The sequence below is a fragment of the Leucopleurus acutus genome (genome assembly GCF_964270905.1).
Source record: "Leucopleurus acutus genome assembly, chromosome: 7".
Lineage (NCBI taxonomy): Eukaryota > Metazoa > Chordata > Mammalia > Artiodactyla > Delphinidae > Leucopleurus > Leucopleurus acutus.
In genome coordinates, this window is record NC_139150.1 from 108,814,170 (window position 1) to 108,836,503 (window position 22,334).

At 37.7% G+C, this 22,334-nt stretch overlaps 1 protein-coding gene across 2 annotated transcripts in view; it reads left to right on the top strand.

Moving 5' to 3' along the window:
- The window catches only part of GLRA3 (glycine receptor alpha 3), a gene marked incomplete at both ends in the record, with an annotated part of 157,819 nt that overhangs the window by 12,857 nt on the left and 122,628 nt on the right, over nt 1-22,334 (top strand). For both annotated transcript variants that reach the window (XM_082842411.1, XM_082842410.1), the window contains one exon: nt 17,887-18,014. In XM_082842411.1, coding sequence (XP_082698537.1) covers nt 17,887-18,014 — 128 coding nt within the window. The remainder of the gene's footprint in view (nt 1-17,886; nt 18,015-22,334) is intronic.

Below are 22,334 nucleotides of genomic sequence, written 5' to 3' on the forward strand. Positions count from 1 at the left end.
AAACCAGCATTAAAAATGTAGGAACCACAGCTGGTTCAGTGTGACTGGAAGCTACATTATATGTCAGGCGCGGGATGACAGACAAGGCTGGAGGGGATGTAGGTCATATTTTTTATATAATTTTCCAGAATAAAGGGAAGTTTCCATTTTATTTTGTTTTTTTGCCACACCACACAGCTGGTGGGATCTTAGTTCCCCAACCAGGGATTGAACCCGGGGCCACAGCAGTGAAAGCACCAAGCCCTAATGACTGGACCACCAGGGAAGTCCCAAGAAGTTTCCATTTTAAAATGTTTCTCAAAATGTTTCAACTATACCACCTTTTACTTTTTGCCAAAATTAATTGTTTTTCAAACATTAATTTTTAAAATTGGAGTTGTATATCTTTTTTATAATATGAATCATTTCCAAATTATTATATAGAAAAAAGGGAACACTTTGATAATTTTGCAGGTTAGTTAAAGTTACTGCAAACACTGAAGAAAACTTAAGACCTCTGAAAATCTCCAAAACTTTTTCAAATGTTTCTAAACATCAGCTTATTCTAAATAGTAGATATCATGGTTGACTCTTCTAATTTTCAGTGTTTAGCATTATTTTTATTTTTACCCCCTTTTTCTTATTTTTTCAATCCTAATATTTGTAGAAAAATGCACAACTTGAGATCATTACCTTGATTTTTCTCAAGAGAAAGGGGAAATTTATAGATTTTTCTACAACACATTATGCTGCTTATATTCAAGCAGAATGGTTGAATATTTGTGATAAGAGTAAATATTCCAGTATACAAATAAAGTATAACTGTTATCCAAAAAAAGGAAGCAATATGGAGAACTTAACAGAAAGTATGTTCACAGTGGGGAAGGGAAAAACTGGCCTCAGGGAGAGTAGAAAACGGTTAATGCAATAGGACATCCCAAAAATGGAGAGAAAGGAGCAATATGAGAAATGACCAAAAAAAAAAAAAAAAAGTCTTGTCCGCTGCTTGGACGTGGAGGATCAGAGAGAATGGTCTAGGATAAGCCTCATATTTATACCTTTAGTAACTGGGTGAAAAATAGTGCCACGACAAGAATAGGGCATAAAAGAAGAGGCATAGCCATGTAGAAAAGTATCATAAGTTAAGTTCCAGATATGTATGGTGAATGTAATGCCTATGAGATATCCAGTTGATGGAAAACTTCAGCACAGAGGTGAGAACACAAGACCTGGGACTAGATAAGATTGGATGGCTAGAATTCTGGGGCAAGGTTTTCCTACATTTTTTAATACTTGAGCACACATGGATGTTTCATCTCATTGTACAAACAACTAAGCCTGGTGACTCTCAGTCCTCAAGCCTGGCTCTAGCTGCACCATCTCACACACTGCAGGCTGAGCTGTGGCTAACACAGCACACCTGTAATCCACTGGGGCTTGCAGATGTCAAAAAGTCCTTCCCTGCCGAGGGCACTGCTGCTCAAAATGTGGTCCTTTAACCAGAAGAATAACCATCACCTGAGAGGCTGTTAGAACTGCAAACTCACCACGACTTACTGAGTCAGAATCTGCATTTTATCCAGCCCGGCAGATGAGTCATAAAGCACATTCAGATTTGAAAAGCACTGTCTTAAAAACACCAGCTTCTAAGGGATGAGCAGAAGGAGAGGTACTGGCAAAAAAAAAAAAAAAAAAAAAAAGGATGGGGATTATGATAAGAGAAAAATGAGAACTAACACGGAGTGCGTCAGACAACCAAAAAGAAAAGTTTTGGAAATAAAAGAATGATCAATAACACAATAATATCAAATGCCATAAAAACCAAAAGAAATGTGGAAGATTATAAATAGCCTTTTGATACAAAAATACATGTACAGCTATGTTAGAACATTGAATTGTGCGTTAAAGAAAAATATAGATTCCCTTTTTTAGAAGAGGCTATACTGCATGAGGAAGTAACAGTGGACACAGATGTGGCAGGCACTTCTTCATTTGCTTGTTTAATTTTGCTTTTACAATGAAAGGAGATTTGAACTTGCTCACATCCTGGAAGAAAGAAGTCAGTAGATTAGGAAATGCTTAGAAAAACACAAGAGAGGTTCAGAAGAGAAAGGGCAAAGTCACTGATGAGGTGAAAAGGAAGAGTTTTAAGAGCAGTCGTTGAGGGGTAGCTTTTGAACCAGAAGTCTTAAGTCTTTCTCTGGGACCGGAGGCAGAATGTGGCAGGCGGTAGAGACGGGAATTGTGATTTTCTTATTCAGTTGCATGCTCAGTTATCTCTTTGAAGTAGGAGACAAGGTCATTAGTCGAGATAAAGATGAACAACGAAGCAGACAGGTTTAGGCTGATTTAACGGTTACAAAACACAGAATATAGCTGAGTCCACATTACCTCTGGTACTGGACAGGCTGTGCTCCCAGCTTTCTTGGAAGAGTCGGTCCAGCCCCGTGAGAGCAAAAGCCCCCATCACTCTGCAGAGGAGCGGGATGAAGCCTAGGACATGATCTTTATTCAGGCCTCGCTCATTTAGGTGGCAAAGTGAGAGGTAGAGCCCACATCACCTAATTCAAATTAACTGCTTATTTTTCCAAAAGAGCACAGTGATTTAGGCTCTTCTACACTAGAAAAAGGAATGATCACATCATTCTTTAAAAGGTGAAATGTGGCTCATTCAGCTAGAATCACAGTAAGTTTTTTTTAATGAATAGTTTCATCAAAAAATATAAGAATGAGACCCACTTTCAAACTTTTTGCTCTTCTCAGGGTTCTATACATGAACCCCATGTGTGGCAGTGTAGGTGTGTCCACTCACATCTCTGAGCCGTTTCTTTTCAATCTTGAAAATAGGTAGTCTTTTCCTAGGAGGCATTACCTCCAGAGATTTTGTTATGCTTGATTAAAGGAAAACATGTTCTTACAGGAAGAGGAAATAACTTCTATAATCTAGAAGCTTTTACAATCCTTTTGTTTCCTGGGAAACTGTAAATGTCTTGCCCAAAATAGTTTAGGCACCTAAGTAGAAGGAAGGTGGAAACGGGAAGAAAGAATGGAGGTGAGGCAGAGGGAGAAGGGTGTATATAACCTCAGATGAATATTAGCTTTAAGTATGATGTACAGTCACTGATTGTATCTTGCTAAGCTCTTCTCACTCTTAATTTTTAAAAAGAATATAATCCAATAAAAACCTTGATGTGTAGTCTAATTTTCGCTAGAGGGAAATTGAACAACACTATACTCACTGCTATATTTACCTTTCCTTACCACTTCCAATTATAAACTCCTTTTTGCTTTATTGTTTGATTCCCTTCTTTTTTCTGTGCCATTCCTCTCTCCTTAAAGGAATGTAACGAACAGACAAATGTAGGGCTTCCTGCACCACAGGAAGAAAAATGTCCAATAACTCAAATATGCTTAAGTCAGAACACATTCCATTGAAAGGTGACATTAACATAAACATTTGTAGTCACACAAAAGGGAATATCTACCATAATCTGAATAAGTCGGTGCTCTGCTGGTTCAATATTATTACAGAAAACAACCTTAGCATGGCTCCACTTTAATATTCTTTTCAGGTTCAGAGACTCAGAGACTGGTGCTTTAAAAATATCATGGTTTTATGCCCTCAATCTTATTGATTTGGGGATTTATAAAAATGCATTTTATTAGTAAGCATTCATGCAAGCACAATTAGATCAAAATAAAGCAGTACTACTTCTGCTGTATTGTTTCCTTTGTAAATATAACTCAGTTAAACATCTCAAGTAAAAGGATGATTTCTGTATCACTCATTTCTGGCTTGTGGGATTACGGTGTTTTTTCCCCTTATTTTACTGTATTTTTATGAAATACAGTAGATTAATAGATTAAAATGAAATTTAGAGAATGTGTTTTTTTTTGTTGTTGTTGTTGTTTTTGTTTTTCTGCAGTATGCGGGCCTCTCACCGTTGTGGCCTCTCCCATTGCGGAGCACAGGCTCCGGACGCGCAGGCTCAGCGGCCATGGCTCACGGGCCCAGCCGCTCCGCGGCATGTGGGACCCTCCCGGACCGGGGCACGAACCCGTGCCCCCCACATCAGCAGGCGGACTCTCAACAACTGAGCCACCAGGGAAGCCCGAGAATGTGTTTTTTAAAAAGTTTTATGCACATTTTAAAGGTCTAAGTGGTGTTTTGTCAAATAAGATTCAGGAGAGCAGCACAATTCTTTTTTTTTTTTTCGCGGTACGCGGGCCTCTCACTGTTGTGGCCTCTCCCGTTGCAGAGCACAGGCTCCGGACACGCAGGCTCAGCGGCCATGGCTCACGGGCCCAGCCGCTCTGCGGCATGTGGGATCTTCCCAGACCGGGGCACGAACCCGTGTCCCCTGCATTGGCAGGCGGACTCTCAACCACTGTGCCACCAGGGAAGCCCTCTCTGTCTCATGATATATTTCAAGTACTATTTTTACTCCTCTATTCCAAAAATACTTATATAATATCTCAGTGGTTTTATATAATGTCTCAGTATATTTATATAATATCTCAATCAGTGTTCCAGGATTTGGGGGTATAATAGTAAATAAGCAAAAATCCCTGCTCTTAAGAAGTTATCTTCCAGTAGAGGAAAACATAAAAATAAATAAGTGAATGAATAGTATTTTATCTAATAATATGTTTTATGGAGAAAAGTAAAGCAGAAACAGATAGGGAAGAGAGAAAATGTGAGAAGGGAAGACATTTTCTTTTTTTTAATTAATTTTTATTGGAGTATAGTTGATTTACAATGTTGTGTTAGTTTCTGCTTTATATCAAAGGGAGTCAGTTGTACATATACATATATCCATTCTTTTTTAGATTCTTTTCCCATGTAGGTCATTACAGTGTATTGAGTAGAGTTCCCTGTGCTATACAGTCAGTCCTTATTAGTTATCTGTTTTGTATATAGCAGTGTGTATATGCAGAAGGGAAGACATTTTCAAGGAGACCTTTTGAGTGAAGACTTGAAGGTGACGAGGGAGCCATACAGTGGGATCTAGAGGAGATTGGTTTAGGTAGAAGGGGTGGCAAGTGTGATGGCCCTTAGGTGCCAGCATACTTACTAAAAGTTTTCAAAGAAACCATCCAGTAAAATATCATTGCAAATTTCTGTTTTTCAATATAGATAACCTATGATATTGGATATGTGTCTCTTAGATGTTTTAAAACCATGCTTTAATTCAACAGGTCCAAAATTGAACACATTATCGTAACTCTCAAAGCTGGTCCCCCTTTTCCCGCTGTCCTATATCAGTGAATGATGTTTACATCCATACAGTTGCTCTAGCCAGAAAGCTGGGTCGACATCACTTAACTACTGCTGTATAACACATTATCCTGAAATTTAGTGCGTTAAAACAACAATGAATGTTCATTGCATGGGTCAGAAATTCAGGAACAGCTTAAGTAGATGTTCTAGCTCAGAATCTTTCGTCAGGTTACTGTCAAGATGTCAGCCATGGTTGCAGCCACGTGAAGGCTTGACTGGTGAAGAGAATCTGATTTCAAGTTGGCTCAGTCAAATGACTGGCAAGTTCGTGAATCCTATTGGTAGAAGCTCTCATTTTCTTCCATGTAGCTACTTGAGTGGCTGAGGGAAGAGTGAATGACCCAGAAGAGAGCTGGGTGGAAGTAGCAATGCATTTTATGATCAAACTACAGAATTCATGTCATCAAGAATTTACATTGTGTAGGCAGCATTCAAGAGGAGGAAAATTAGGCTCCACCCTTTGAAGGGAGGTGTGTCAAAAAATTTAAATAAGCATTTTTAAAATCATTGCAATCACGCTTGAAACATTTTCCTCATTCCCAACCAGTACCAAACCATCACTAAATTTTATGGATTTTATCAGTGATATATATATCTCTTAGATTATTCTACTCTCTCCAACCCCACTGCGATCAAAATTACTCACACTATCCTCAGCTCTCACTTTGACCGCAGGAGTTGTTTCCAAATGGGAGCTGTAAAGACAGAAGTCCAAAATGTGATCCATGAGGCACTGCATGATTAGGTACCTACAGCCGTCTCCAGCCTCATTTGTTATTACGTTGACACTTTCTGTCTCTATTCCAGACACACTAACATTCCTTTAGTCTCTGTCCTTCCCATGACACCACAGCTTCTAAGATATTTTCTCTTGTATGTCTATTCAGTCTTTTTCTGCCTGAAATTCTGGACTACTATTTCAGCAGCCCCTCCTCCTAGAAGTGTTCACTGAATTTATACCAATTGATAGACTTCTTTTGATTATTTAAAATCTTGCTAGAATACCAGAACTGAAATAAAACTATTAAACGAAAGACAATATAAAACCAGAATTGCTTTAAATATTCATTCAGTAGTTGATTTCTGAAAACTAAATGTCCTGAATAAGAAGTTATTTAAGGAAGAGTGGTAAACAAGTGTGTCAGTTAGGGGCCCTATAATTATACATTTGCAATATGACTTTGAACTTCTCTTACTAAGGTGCCTTCAACCATGAATTGAATTCATAAGCTAGGATGGGTCCATCAGATTTTTTCTTTATGGTGCTCAGTATTTCCTGAGTTTGTTGGTATTTTCTACACTTGGATTTCATGAGATACTATTATACCATTCAGGGCCCTTTTACATTAATTAGCTTGAGTGAATTTCTCTTTATTTCAATTAAAAATATCCCTGACCAAAAGAGTCATGCTATCAAAGGCAAAATCCAAACATTGGCTTAAGAATTTGACATTTTTTGAAACATATGTGTAGAATATGTCATTTGTTTTACTGCAATTTTCTGTGAAAAATGTGTACCACTTTTAAGTCTCCATTTTTATACTGGTTAAAGAATATCTGGCTTGCCCAACGTGAAGCAACTAGTTAATGACAAAACTAGAACAAAATGTAAGCCTCCTGGCTGTCCATCTGGAGCTTCAGCCATTCTACTATGATGATTTTCATTTAATTATCTTGGGCACTGGACACATAATAGAACTATTGAGTCTATTCTAAGTAATTTTCAATGTTTCTGAAATGCTTAATTAGTTTTCTTTAAAATAAACAAGTCATTAAGAAGCTACAAATCAATGAGTTAATTAGCTGTGTTATGGCCTTTTAGATTTTTCAGTTGAAATAAGCTGATGTCAAAACTATAAAGAAGTAAACTACTACCCATGAGAATAGACAGTTTCCATAGAAGTTATAACAATTAGCATGAGTTTTGAGCACAGCATTTTGAAAGCATTTAGTAAAACTGAGTGACTTTATGATAAAAATAAATTTTGTAGATGAAACGAACAAACTTGTATAACGATGAGAGTTAAGAAACCTCAGATGACTACACTATCTATCCCTGTCATCTACTTTTTTTTTTTTTACATCTTTATTGGAGTATAATTGCTTTACAATGATGTGTTAGTTTCTGCTTTATAACAAACTGAATCAGTTATACATATACATATGTCCCCATATCTCTTCCCTCTTGCATCTCCCTCCTTCCCACCCTCCCTATCCCACCCCTCTAGGTGGTCACAAAGCACCGAGCTGATATCCCTGTGCTATGTGGCTGCTTCCCACTAGCTATCTATTTTACGTTTGGTAGTGTATATATGTCCATGCCATTCTCTCACTTCGTCCCAGATTACCCTTCCCCCTCCCCATATCCTCAAGTCCATTCTTTAGTAGGTCTGTGTCTTTATTCCCGTCTTGCCCCTAGGTTCTTCATGACATTTTTTTCCTTAAATTCCATATATATGTGTTAGCATATGATATTTGTCTTTCTCTTTCTGACTTACTTCACTCTGCCTGTCATCTACTTTCACTGGAGTCCTCCTTCTCCACCTGTCCTATCCCTCCACCTCCTATCCCACACCTGTAACCCTGTATTAACCCTTCATATACAAACACGCAAACAATATGTAACTTACCACTGACAACTAGCAAGCATTGAACAGACATACCTACTAAGTCCTAATTTATGTAAGCACTGAACGTAGACACCACTGCAATCAGGTCTGGCTAAAAAAGCACCCATCACATTCTAATTGACAATTCTCCAGTTCCACCATTAAATGACGATTTTCAGACATATAACTTTGCTTTAATTTTCTCTTTCAGATTTCTATATCCTGATTTTCCCGTTTCTAAATATTTGTTCTAGGTTCTTCCCTGATTATTCATAAGCATCACTCCTAACTTGGGCAGAAGGACAGAAGGATGAAAATGTTGGACACTCTCTGGTGTATAATGTTTGACCTCTCCATTACTATATTTAGTTAATTCATTTCAAAAATACTTATCCAGTTATTTACTGTGGGTGCTCTGGATTACTTCTGGGGCTATTAAAACACATGCAACAGTCATGAGTTTTGCTTAAATATAAGATCCTATAAAGTCAGAGATAGACATTGATTGATTAATCTTATTAAAAATACAATTACATGGGCTTCCCTGGTGGCGCAGTGGTTGAGAGTCTGCCTGCCGATGCAGAGGACACGGGTTCGTGCCCCGGTCCGGGAGGATCCCACATGCCGCAGAGCGGCTGGGCCCGTGAGCCATGGCCGCTGAGCCTGCGCGTCTGGAGCCTGTGCTCCGCAACGGGGAGAGGCCGCAACAGTGAGAGGCCCGTGTACCGCAAAAAAAAAAATACAATTGTAACAAGTGCTGTTAATGAGATACAAATTTGATAAATATTGTAACAGGATTTTGCAGAATGAGATAGAATAGGTAAGGCTTCCTGAGGAAATGATGCTTAAACCAAGATCACAAAGATAAGTAGAATTTAATTAAATGAATAGAAGACCAATGAGTATTCCAAAGGTAATGCCTAGCAGTAGGTTGTACCAGAGGAGCTGAAGAGGATATGGTGAGATGTGGTTGGATTATGGATAAAATTATAAGGTAGGACCAACTGGAAGGATATGATATGTGGAATACAAGAGGAGTCAAGAGTTATCAAAGATTTTCCAGCTGAGAAATGTAAAGATTTTGTTACCATTAACCAAGTTTGAAAAGAATGGAAGAGAAACAAGCTTGTGTGGGAATAGCAGGAGTTTAATGTATGTTTGCTTTTATCAGAGAGCTAGGTTGCTAGCAATCTGTGATTATTTTATTCCAGTTTCAGAAATGGAGACAATTCCAAGCTATGCTTAGCTTCCTGCTAAGACTTCTGTATTCGTTTCATTCTTACTCAGCAGCTGTAATTCTTTGCGATCTCAGACCACCTCATAGGAGTTCACGCCTTTTTGTCCCCCTAAAATCCATAAAGCTTTCAAAACTTGTACACAGATTGTTAACCTCTCAGCTGGTACTCTGAAGTTTATTGCCATCCTTAAGGGAAACTCACTTCTGTAAGTTTCCTTGTCTTAGATCTTAGCCATGTGACTTTTCACTGTGTTTTTAGCTCTCTGATGCACAGTTTTTTCTTTTTAACCTTGTCTAGTGTTTTCAGTGGGAAGTTTAATTTGATTTAAAATATTGGCTTATAGGGACTTCCCTGGTGGTGTAGTGGTTAAGAATCCACCTGCCAATGCAGGTGACACGGGTTCTAGCCCTGGTCCGGGAAGATGCCACATGCCGTGGAGCAAATAAGCCCATGCACCACAACTAATGAGCCTGCGCTCTAGAGCCTGCATGCCACAACTACTGAGTCCGTGTGCCACTACTACTGAAGCCCACGTGCCTAGAGCCCGTGCTCCGCAACAAGGGAAGCCACCGCAATGAGAAGACCACACACCACAATGAAGAGTAGCCCCTGCTTGCTGCAACAAGAGAAAGCCCACACACAGCTACGAAGACCCAATGCGGCCAAAAATTAATTAATTAATTAATTAAAAAAATAGAATAAATAAGATAAAAAAATAAAAATAAAATATTGGCTTATAAATTTAATATCTGAGTGGCCTGGGAAAAAACCTCTTTACCTTAGTGTCTTCATCTGTAATACATAGGTAATAATATCTAACTAGAAAAGTTGTTATGAGAATAAAATGATATCATATATATACATGAATTCTGTGCCTGAGAGATCAGGAAGCAGCTACCATTTTTATTGTTAGGTGAATTTAAAATAACCCAAGCCTCATCAAACTGCAGAGAGAAATGAAATCGCTTTAAAATGATAATCATATTTCACTGGCATATTGCTCACAGTGGGAAGAATCAAGATCCCAGTACCCTTTTAATTTTGAGTTATTTCTCTGAGCCTCCAAGAGTATTCTAGAATAGTCCTTTTATATTCTTCCACTTTGGCCTCCTTTTAAAATAATTAATATTAAACAATCAACTTAAAGCCTGCTTCACTGCCTGTGTCATCATGGTAAACAATTTGTCCTCTTCTAAGGCAGGATGCTTTAGCGTGAAATGCTCAAAACATCACGTATTCTCAGATGTTTCAGTTTCTCTTTAGTTCTCCCATAAAGAGACTAAAGCCATAAAGAATTGGAAAGAATGTTCATCTCTTCAATTCTGGGTTTTATTTTTCAAACTGTGGGCTTGAAATATCAATTGCTTGTGTCTGCAGCTCAGAAGGTTCCAAATAATAGTAACTGTGACAATTTTTTTTTCACTAAGTGTTGTAACCCCATAGGACTGGTTTATAAAGCTAGAGAATACATAGTCAACTGTCTTTCCCCCTTATACCCCAAACCTTCTCTGCCTCAAGAGTCTGGGCACTGATTTATTCCCCATAAGTCACTGTGCTTCTGTGCAAATCAACTCATGAAAATAGATGCACAGAGATTTGTGGCCCTCGTGCCAAGACTCATCTCAAACCCATATTACGTTTCCTAGCTACAGCTTTCATATTTTCTCTCAATTTTAAGGTGCATTTAGCGGTGTGAAATAAGTATGGACAATTATATTAAATCCATCTTTACAGCATCTCTATTTAGCAGTTATTTCTGCCCTCCAAAAGTGGATATATTTTACTTTCTTGTCTCATTAAAGAGGAAGGGAGGGGATAGAAGGGGAGGGGGAGAGACTTATCTTTTTGATGGATTTTGGTATTTGATTTTAATGCTTAAAAAATATAGGCTTCTGCCAGTCTCTCAGAAATTGAAGTCTCTGAACTTTCAAGTGACAAGTCATTATAAAAATAAGAATATATAAGATTCTTAAGTGAAAAATGTGTAAATTGATGGGAATGTGTATGAGCCCACCTAGAGTTTCCAAGAAAGTTAATAGTAAATTCAGTACTTGGCACAGCATAGAAAAGACAAGCCAAGTGTGGGAGCCAGGCAAATTTGTGCAGAGATTGTTTTGAGATTTTCATAAATAAAAGACTTCTAAAATATCCAAAGATGCTTCCTTCAAAAATACTGATCATGAGTCATTTGCTAACAACTTAGTAACTTGCTATAAATATGTTGAAAGACAAGGTTTAGACAAAAAAAAAAATGGACTTCATAATAAAGTTTCTTATCCAAAATCCATTCTAGGGACTTCCCTGGTGGTCCAGTAGTTAAGACTTCTCCTTCCACTGCAGGGGGATGTGGGTTCGATCCCTGGTCTGGGAGCTAAGATCCCACAAGCCTCAGGGCCAAAAAACCAAAACATAAAACAGAAGCAACACTGTAACAAATTGAATAAAGACTTTAAAAATGGTCCACATCAAAAAAAAAAATCTTAAAACAAAACAAAAACCCCCAAAATCTACTCTAAATGCAACTTAGATTTCTTCTTACTGCCTCCCCCTAACCTGAGTTTTTTTTCCTTATAAGAATTTTTTTTTTTAATACTGGAGTATAGTTGATTTACAATGTTGTGTTAGTTTCAGGTGTACAGCAAAGTAATTCAGTTATGCGTATACATATATCTATTCTTTTTCAAATTATTTCCCGTTTAGGTTATTACAGAATATTGAGTAGAGTTCCCTGTGCTACACAGTAGGTCCTTGTTGGTTGTCTATCTTATATATTGTAGTGTGTGTATGTTCATCCCAAGCTCCTGATTTATCCCTCCCCCTCCCCCTTTCCCCTTTGGTAACCATAAGTTTGTTTTCTAAGTCTGTGAGTCCATTTTTGTTTTGTAAATAAGTTCATTTGTATCATTTTTTAAAGTATTCCGCATGTAAGTGATATCATATGATATTTGTCTTTCTCTGTCTGACTTACTTCATTTAGTGTGATAATCTCCAGGTCCACCAATGTTACTGCAAATGGCATTATTTCATTATTTTTAATGACTGAGTAATATTCCATTGTATATACGTGCCACATCTTTATCCATTCATCTGTCGATGGGTTCCTTCCTTGTCTTGGCTGTTGTAAACAGTGCTGCAATGAACATTGGGGTGCATGTATCCTTTCAAACCATGTTTTTGTCTGGATATATGCTCAGGAGTGGGATTGCTGCATCATATGGTAGCTCCCCCCACCCTGAGTTTTAATAACTTAAGAAAAATGTTTTTGAATATGTAAGTATAGATGATATTGACTATTTAAAGATTAGAGTAAGATCTCAGATTGGTCACACAGAGCCTCATACGGTGTATGTATGTATTTATTACTATAAGCTCTCTTAAATGATTACAGTTGTCTGAAGACAGTCTACCATTTTTCCTACGGTGCTAGTCTCCATGGTGCTAGATATTACTGTAATAGGAAGAAAGTTCTAGGAGAAATATACCAGAGCAAGAGTTGTAGGTGATTAGAAGTCTCCCCATATGCACAGACTCCACCATTTTCAGAAGCGAAGGGATAGCCTGTGTAGAAATGCTTTTTAGCCAAATACCCAATGTAATTTTGCCAACAGTAATTCCTTTTGAGTCAAAACTGTGAATCTTTAGAAATAAAATCAATTGTCCATAAGTCACTGAATGGCTCTCGTGTCACTGAAAGAAATATAACTAGTAAAGAAATCTGGACTATTTCTCTGCTCAGAATTTTCTCATTTATTAATAGGTATTATCATGCAGAGCTTGGTTGTGAATCCCTGTTATAAAACATGAAGGTTTTGCTCGAAGTGGCAGGAACAAAGGAGCCAGCCTATCATTCTCCTCACTATAATCTCACTTCCCAGCTTCTGTGCTCTGATCCTTCCCAAGGATTCTCTGTAGAACCCAGATGGGCCCAGACAGAATAATCTACTGAACTGTGAACACTACAGATTCAAGTTTGTGTTATACATACTTACCATTCCTAACAGAGTGCTTTGCACCTAACAAATTGTATGAGAACTCAGAATTCATTGTTTCAACATTTAACAGATATTTAAATACATTTTGGCATGAGAAGGTATATCTTTACAATTTTATTGTTATAAGTTGCTTTAATTGTATTGTTAGTAAACCTCTCAGCTTATACAAGTCTTTAAAAAGTTTATGTATTATAATTTTAAAATAATTTATCATCTCTTACCTACCTTAACTCCATCTCAGTCCAATGTGTATTTCATGTATTCTTCTCAAAGCTCATTAATCAAATTATATTAAGGATTTTATTAATTTTTAAGTATAACATCAAAAGAATGTCTCTTAATAGAATATTTACTGGTATTTAGTCAATTACAAGTGTTGACTATTTGTTATGGGGAAACCCAGAAGGTAAACTCTGTATCTTTTCTTTTAAAAGCAAATCTTTACATTACTTATGAGAAAAGATTTTTTTTTAGAGTCTTACAAAATAGTATTATGAGAGTTAGCTGTTACCACAGGAGTGACTACAATTATCCAGAGAGAAAGATGGATGGAGCTGCGAGGAGTGTGGCTCTTTAAAACACAAATACAATAAAAACAGATATAAAAAGAAATCTAGGAACACACTGTCAGATCAGTGATAACAAAATTAGTGGAATACCGACCTCTGTAAATTCCCTTCTTCGTAAAAGCAGTGAGAAAATTGTCAAAAAAAGTGACAACTTGTTCAGAACTCTGGTAATTAATCAGAGATGTGCAGTAATCCACGAATTAGTTTAATCAAGAAAAACATCTGAATCTTGGTAAGAACAGTGGGATTTCTGGTGTTATAACTTGCCCTATTCCCATCCGCCTGTCTCGAGCTCCACGGTAGCATTGTAAGCCAAGAGCCTGCAATAACAGTAAAAACAGCAGCCTGGCAGCTACCAGAGGGGACAGAATGGAGTTTGAATTCCTTTAAAACCATATTCTTGGAAAATTGTCATTATTTAACCTGTCTGGAGGTTTTCTGGGATACCCCACTCACAAGACTTTTATTTGACCTAACTTGGAGCTTACCCTTTCCTGGAGATGTTTGTCAAATTTTTAACGTCATGAGTACCTGAGGCAGTAGAGAACAGTGGGTGCAGACTAACCATGAATCTTAAAAGAAAAAGCAACAGGGCTTCCCTGGTGGCGCAGTGGTTGAGAGTCCGCCTGCTGATGCAGGGGACACGGGTTCGTGCCCCGGTCCAGGAAGATCCCACATGCCGCAGAGCGGCTGGGCCTGAGAGCCATGGCTCCTGAGCCTGCGCGTCCGGAGCCTGTGCTCCGTAGCAGGAGAGGCCGCAACAGAGAGAGGCCCGCGTACTGCAAAAAAAAAAAAAAAAGAAAAAGAAAAAGCAGCAGAATGATATGTTCATAGGGGTTTAGAAAAGCTCCACATATTCTTGGGCATCTAGAAGTCCACACGTTATGTACAAGGCTGTGAGCATTCCGTATGGTGGGCTGAACTGCATCCTTCCAAAATTTCACATGTTTAAGTTCTAACTCCCAATATCTCAGAACATGACTTTATTTGTAGATAATTAAGGTATAATGGAGTCAAATTGGTGGACCCTAATCTGATATGACTGGTGTCCTTCTAGGAAGAGATTAAGACATAGACACACAAAGAGGAAGGACCATGTGAAGACACAGAGAGAAGACGGCCACCTACAAGCAAGGATGGAGGCCCTCAGAGGAAACTAGCCCTGCCAACAACTTGGATTCCTAGCCTCCAGAATTGTGAGAAAATTAATTTCTGTTGTTTAAACCACCCAGTCAGTGGTGATTTGTTAAGAGAGTCCTGGCAAATGAATACACCCAGGGCTGTATGCATGCTCAGGAAGAACCCAGAGAGACCCTGAATTCTCAACTCTGGAGGCCTTTGGGCCCTGTGTAAATAGGAGGTAAAGGCTAAGGCAGATTTGTCAACTGCCTGACTTAAAGTTGAAGCAAAACCCCATGAACTCAGGACCCCCAGCAAATACTATGAGATTTATTGGTCCTGGGAATTTTAAAAAATCCCTGTCCAATTATTAGCTGATCTCTAAGCTAAGTGAAAAGATATCACATAGTCATATACGATAAATAATATAGACTTTACAGAATTTGTTCAGAAAAGTCAATTACTAGGCAAAGACCGTAAATCAGCTATTTTAAAAACATTCAAAGAGCTAAAAGAAACCATGCCCAAAGAACTGGAGAGAAAGTATGACAATAATGTCTCACCAAATACAAAATACCAACAGAGATAGAAATTACAGAAAGAACAGCAGAGAAATTTTGGATTTGAACGGTACAGTAACTAAAATGAAAAATTCACAGGAAGGCTTCTTGTAGTTTCCTCTGACTGCTGTAACAATTTACTACAAACTGGGTGGCATAAAACTGCAGAAATTTATTTTCTCAGAGTTCTGGATGCCAGAAGTCTGAAATCAGTTCACTGGGCCCAAAACAAGATGTGAGGAGGACCATGCTCCCTCAGAGGTTCTAGGGGAGACTCAGTCCCTTCCTATTCCAGCCTCTGTTGACCGCCGGCATTCTTGGCTACGGCCACATCACTCTAATCTCTGCTTCTCGGCCACACTGCCTTCCCTCTTCTGCCTGCCATCAAATATACCTCTGCATCTCTCTTCTAAGGATACATGTCACTGCATGTAGGGCTGACATGGATAACCTATGATAATCTCCCCCATTCAGTGCAAAATGTGAGGGAATGCCAATTCAGCATACATAGTTAACTATAATTTTTTTTAAAAAAGTAGAGAGACACAGTATTACTGGTTCAGAGCCAGGTAAGTTGGTTTATTTGTTGGTGAAAGAATGTACTATTTTCTGACAACTGAAAGGAAGGGTTTTGCAAAGGAAATACAGGGAATAGTTTAGAAGCAGTAATATGTAGCTAGGAGAGCTCTGACAATGCCTTCTTCTGCCTGCTGTTCTTGGGCCATGGAAAGTGGACAAATGCTACTTAAGAGGGCAGGTAAAAGTTACTTAAAACCAGATGGTAGAAGAAAGTTCTGGAGTTACTGAGAGGAGAGGAGTGTTGTTTTTCCTTTCATGATGATGATGATGATGACATTAGAATAAACTTTCCAGGGATCAGCATGGCAAGGAGTTCAACTGACCAGTAATAATCAGAGATAAAGGCTTACAAAGTAATATGGAACCAGAAGAATAGGGAGAGAAGAAGCTTCTGTTTAGAGAGAAAGAAAGAAAGACAGAATCAAAGTTATTGAGAAGATAAGTGATTCAGAATGTCCAGAACTAGATATATCCTCTAGAACAGGGCAAGAGTTAATAGGTGCTGTTAACTGTGATACTATACTTTCAGAAATATTGTTCTCACATTACCATTGATATTGGATTTTACCGTTGTGATTATGAATTACTGAATATATGTGTGTGGTAGACGATTTAATGGTGATGGCTCTAAGGTTTATTTTCCCTTCTTATTAAACATTCTGGCAGGAGGAATTTAATAACTTGATACTGCTGAGAGTGACCACAAAGGTTCAGGGTTTGGCGGTGCTCTAAGTTGAGTGACAGAGCTGGGAGGACGTGATGACTGACAATTGCCAGGAAGTAACATCAGGTTGAATATAAATATTTCAAACAGATGTGTGTTCAGAAAGCCTGCTTCACTTTTCTGAGCAAACTCTGTGGATAAAAAGAATCATTTGATATTAGCAAGTAGGCCTAGACCTTCTGGGACCAACCTAGGTAAATGAGGAGCTGGTCGGGGGTTCAGTCATTTGTGGGCTTCTAGGATGAGCAGCTGCAGAAAAAGGAAAATGTTTGAATGAAAAAAATACAATAACCCTTTAACTTTCCTGGACACAGGTTCTCATTCCATAATAGCCGACTGCACAGACCACATTTATGGTAATTTCTCAAACTCCATGCACAAATTTTAGGTCTGAACAAAATGTACTGCGTATGAATGACACCAAGTGAAAGCAGAATGAATTGAACTGAGTATGTTACTAATATAGGAAGCACTCACTCTAATTGAAGAAAAGAACATTGTTGTTTAATCTATAGGACCGAAGTTTTATTACTGTTGAGAACAATTCTTAAAACTTGAAAGGTGATGTTCTTTTCCTCTATAAAAGCAGTAAGAATTGTATTTCACAGCTGAACTTTCATATTTTCTTATGTCTGAACAACTTAGGATAATTTTAGCTAAAAATTGCAATCAGAAATCAAATTTGCATAAATACAAATTTTGGAAGCCTAATAATTTGGAGTGGCTTTGTTTCCAGACTTAACTCAAATATTGTCACTACTGAATACATGTGAAAAATTATAAATTCTGACTGTAAATCTATAAATACCTATCTGTTACTATGATAATATTCACTATACAGTATATAAACCTTTTTTTGTTGTTTTATTGTTTTCAAACTGTATTTTTTTGTGTGTGTGTGGTACACGGGCCTCTCACTGTTGTGGCCTCTCCCGTTGCGGAGCTCAGGCTCCGGACGCGCAGGCTTAGTGGCCATGGCTCACGGGCCCAGCCGCTCTGCGGCATGTGGGATCTTCCCGGACCGGGGCACGAACCCGTGTCCCCTGCATTGGCAGGCGGACTCTCAACCACTGTGCCACCAGGGAAGCCCCAAACTGTATTTTTTTGTTTTATTGAACATAAAGTTGTTTTTTTTTTTTTTTTTTGCTTAGCATTTTTATTTTCTATTTCTAGGTAACAACTGTTAGGAAGACTTTTTCTTTGGGTAAAATCTGTATTATTTTTTCTCATTTGCAGCTTGGTTGCAACAAAGGAAACAGATAGTGCAAGGTCTCGAAGTGCCCCAATGTCACCTTCTGACTTTCTGGATAAATTAATGGGAAGGACATCGGGGTATGATGCAAGAATCAGACCCAATTTTAAAGGTAATTGTTTTACTTACTACAATATATGACATGTGTTTTATTTTTTATTATGTTTTAACATCTTTATTGGAGTATGATTGCTTTACAGTAGTGTGCTAGTTTCTGCCCTGTAACAGAGTTAATCAGCTATACATATACATATATCCCCATATCTCCTCCCTCTTGCATCTCCCTCCCTCCTACCCTCCCTATCCCACCCCTCTAGGTGGTCATAAAGCACCGAGCTGATCTCCCTGTGCTATGCGGCTGCTTCCCACTAGCTATCTGTTTTACATTTGGTAGTGTATATAAGTTCATGCCACTCTCTCACTTCACCCCAGCTTACCTTTCCCCCTCCCCATGTCCTCAAGTCCATTCTCTACATCTGCATCTTTATTCCTGTCCTGCCCCTAGGTTTGTCAGAACCTTTGTATTTTTTTAGATTCCATATATATGTGTTAGCATATGGTATTTGCTTTTCTCTTTACTTACTTTACTCTTACTTTACTCTGTATGACAGATGATTAAACAAGATAAATTTTCAAATTGATTTCCCCCCAAATTCTAAAGCTTATTTCCAATAATCCTCCAAGCACTATATTGGTCAAAGATATGTCTTGAAAGAAGAAATATATTCTCATATTAATAGCTCTCACAATTAGTCTTCTTTGGACCATACAACATTACATTAGTTTGTGTACAATCTCATGATTTGATATGTTTATACATTATGAGATGATGATCGCAATGAGTTTAGGTACCATCTGTCACCATACAAAGTTGTTACAACATTGTTGACTATATTCCCTATGCTGTACATTACATCACCATTGACTTATTTATTTTACAGCTGGAAGTTCATAACTTTTAATCTCCTTCACCTATTTCGATCATCACCCTACCACCTTCCCCTCTATTCCCTTGTCTATTTTCTTTCTCTTTTAAAAAATGTGCCTACTGAATCAAATGAACTAATTTAAAGTGGGTATTATATATGCTTTCCCTTCCAATTTGTCAAAAGCCAGGAATTAATACTGTGAGACTTTAGGGGCATGTCTATCAATAATGTGATATTCCACTAGTCTAAGTTTTTTTGAAAAAAATAAAGGAGCAAAATTAACTCTATATTTTTTAAAAAAGAATAGGAACAGAAATTTGCCAACCAGATGTGACAGTATGTTACAATAACTTAAATGATTTAGTATTCACTTCTTCATGGATTAAAAAAAAATTTTTTTTTTTTTTTTTTGCTGTGCTGTGCAGCATGCAGGGCCTTAGTTCCCCGACCAGGGATGGAACCCATGTCCCTGCAGTGGAAGCATGGAGTCCTGACCACTGGACATGGATTAAAATCTTAATGAAAAAAAAAAACAACCTAGAAAATACCTAGATAACTGATCAGACAATAGGAAAATGTTTTTAAAATATAAAATTATTGAGAAAAATCTGTATGTTTGACCTTTCAGGAATTTATAAATTTCATACGAGGAAAAAAAAAATCTTAGTAGAGACATTCGCAGACAATTTGCAGAAGATAAATTAGAATATTCAACCTAATTAACAATCAATGAAGTGCAAATTATAATAATGTGACAGCATTTTCGCCTTTCAAATTATCAACATTTAACAATAATATTATTGATAATTATTTCAGTCTCAAACACATTATTATAAAATTTATTTCTGGAATACTGATTTTAAATTTGTGATTGTTTTCATAAGTACATTTACATTAAAACAAAATTTACCTTCCAGACCATAGAAAAGAACAATTATTAAAAAACTATAAAATGACTTTATTAAAATGTAACTTTGGGGCTTCCCTGGTGGCGCAGTGGTTGAGAGTCCGCCTGCCGATGCAGGGGACACGGGTTCGTGCCTCGGTCCGGGAAGATCCCACATGCCGCAGAGCGGCTGGGCCCGTGAGCCATGGCCGCTGAGCCTGCGCGTCCGGAGCCTGTGCTCCGCAACGGGAGAGGCCACAACAGTGAGAGGCCCGCATACCGCAAAAAAAAAAAAAAAAAAAAAGTTACTTTGTATTTGCTCTTTTATATACTGCTAAGTTTGAAAAACTCTAGATGTAGACATTTTTCTTTAAACAAAATTATGATACTTATTTGTACTATTTTGTATCATTTCTCTAAAATAAGTACACCTTTTAAAAATCCTATTTGTTTGAGAGAAAACACTGCAGTACCAGGCATAAGCCACACAAACTGCAGGAAGGTTGTGTTGCACATTGCCAGGCGGGTGTTATTTTGTATGTTTATCTGTTTGTTGTTTTATGATAATAGTAAAAATCGTGTACCTGAATTGGGTAAAAATTAAATTGTCCAAAAATATTAGTGATGAAAAGCCTCAACAGACCTTCAGCACAATTCTACTTCTTTGAGGCAAACACTGCAAAAGGATAATTGGTCACTTCCAGTGAGCATCTGTTTAATCTCTTTGATGGCTTTCCAGGCCTTTTACAAAGAAGGTGCTATGAAAGTTCTTTGCACTAACTAGGCTGCTAATTGGACGCCTGCATTCTTGCATTCTACCTCTTCTGTTTTTCTTTTCTGCCCAATAGTTTCTCTTTTTTTCCTGCAGGAATAATTATGTTTATTCATCTTGTTCACTCTCTTGAAGCCATTAGTTTTCTTGCATGTGATGGAAATGCTTTGTCATTGAGGAAGGGCTGAGTTGATTTGCCCAGGTGCTGATACATGTTTTGTCTGCTGTGTATGGAGAGAGATAGTTTTCTGCTGTTTCTCTCTCTGGGAAAGGAAATCTGACAGAGATGATACTGCCCTGGGCACAGCTTTGCTTTAGGTGAGTGTTGAGTGGCGAGGCTTAGGTCTGGGGTTCTCCAAATGCCAGAATAGCGATGACTTTCGTTTTGAGGTACTGGCAGGAACCCTGTTTTCCCCAGTTACTTTTTTTTTTTTTTTTTTGCAAAGAGAAGTTGAATAAATTCTGGGAATCTAATGTATAGCCTTGAGATTATAGTTAACAGTACTCTATTATAGACTTAAAAGTTCTCACCACAAAAAAGAAACAGTAATTATGTGATGATGGAGGTGTTAGCTAATGCTAAAGTCATCATCTTATTGCAGTATCAAATCAACACGTTGTACATCTTGAACTTACACAATGTTGTATGCCTTTTATATCTCAATAAAGCTGGAAAAAGAAAACATTTAAAAAGTCAGTATTGCTTACAGAATCATATTATTTCCAATCACCTTAATAAGCTATGTTTGCAAAAGGAAAAAAAAGTTATGTGCATCCTTCAAACCCATGGAAATTCCAGGCCATCCCGGCTCTAGGGGACTATGAATAAGGGAGCAGGGAGCTTCCTGAGACAGGCGTCTATGGCCTCCCCTGCTGCCCAACCTAACTACCCACCTCCTTTCCTGTGGATGATGACCCTGAACTTTGTGCCTCTTAGCACTTAGCTTCCTTCTCCATGCAGTTCTAATCATCATTTATTTTAGACTTTTCTCTGTTTTGTCTGTCAACCATTTTCTTCTGCCTTCTATATTTTATGTGATTAAACCAATTCTGACTTCCCTCTTGTTCTCTTTGGTGTGATATATCTAGTCTCATTTTTATTCAATAATATCATTTTTATGCATTTGGAGAGAAGAAAACTATGCTCGATCCTCCATCCTGAAATAGAAGTTTCCAGGAATCATTGGAAACTGGAAACCAGTTTAACAGACAAAAAGCAATTGCATAGAAAATAAAAGTACATCCATAGACAATAAAATATTATTTCACTAGACTATCTACCAGCTTTTTCTAGATTTTGTTTCTTTCCTTTGACTCTATTGTTTAGGCCCTCAGTTGGTCTTTGATAACCTTAAAACTAATTTGGATTCAGGCAGAAAGTACTCTGTCAGCAATCACCTGTTTGTGTATTCCTCCTATATATTTATTGCATTTTTGTTAGGTTTTTTCATTCTGTCTCCAATGACCATTCTCTTTATCTAGAAATAACATTGTTCGCCTTCACTATGTCTCTGTGGTTTCTGTCTTTTCATCTGTAATATTTCTCTATATTAATCCTTTTCTCCCACATCACAAGTGCAATTTTCATACAGTCTCTTCTGCTATAACTCATTCTATCCCCAGAATGGAATGTGTACCTATTACTCATTTCTGCACATATTTTTTTTCAGGGAAAGTGTTAGAATCTTCTTTATCCATTTTAATTATTCCTATCCATCCAGACACAATGCTTCTTGAATAAAATTCACAGTTATTTTTTGAAAAAACTGTATTTTCTATTTTCATGTAATACAAGGTCATTTTAACAAGAAAAATCTCTTAAAAATAAGCCTTTCTCGAAATTGA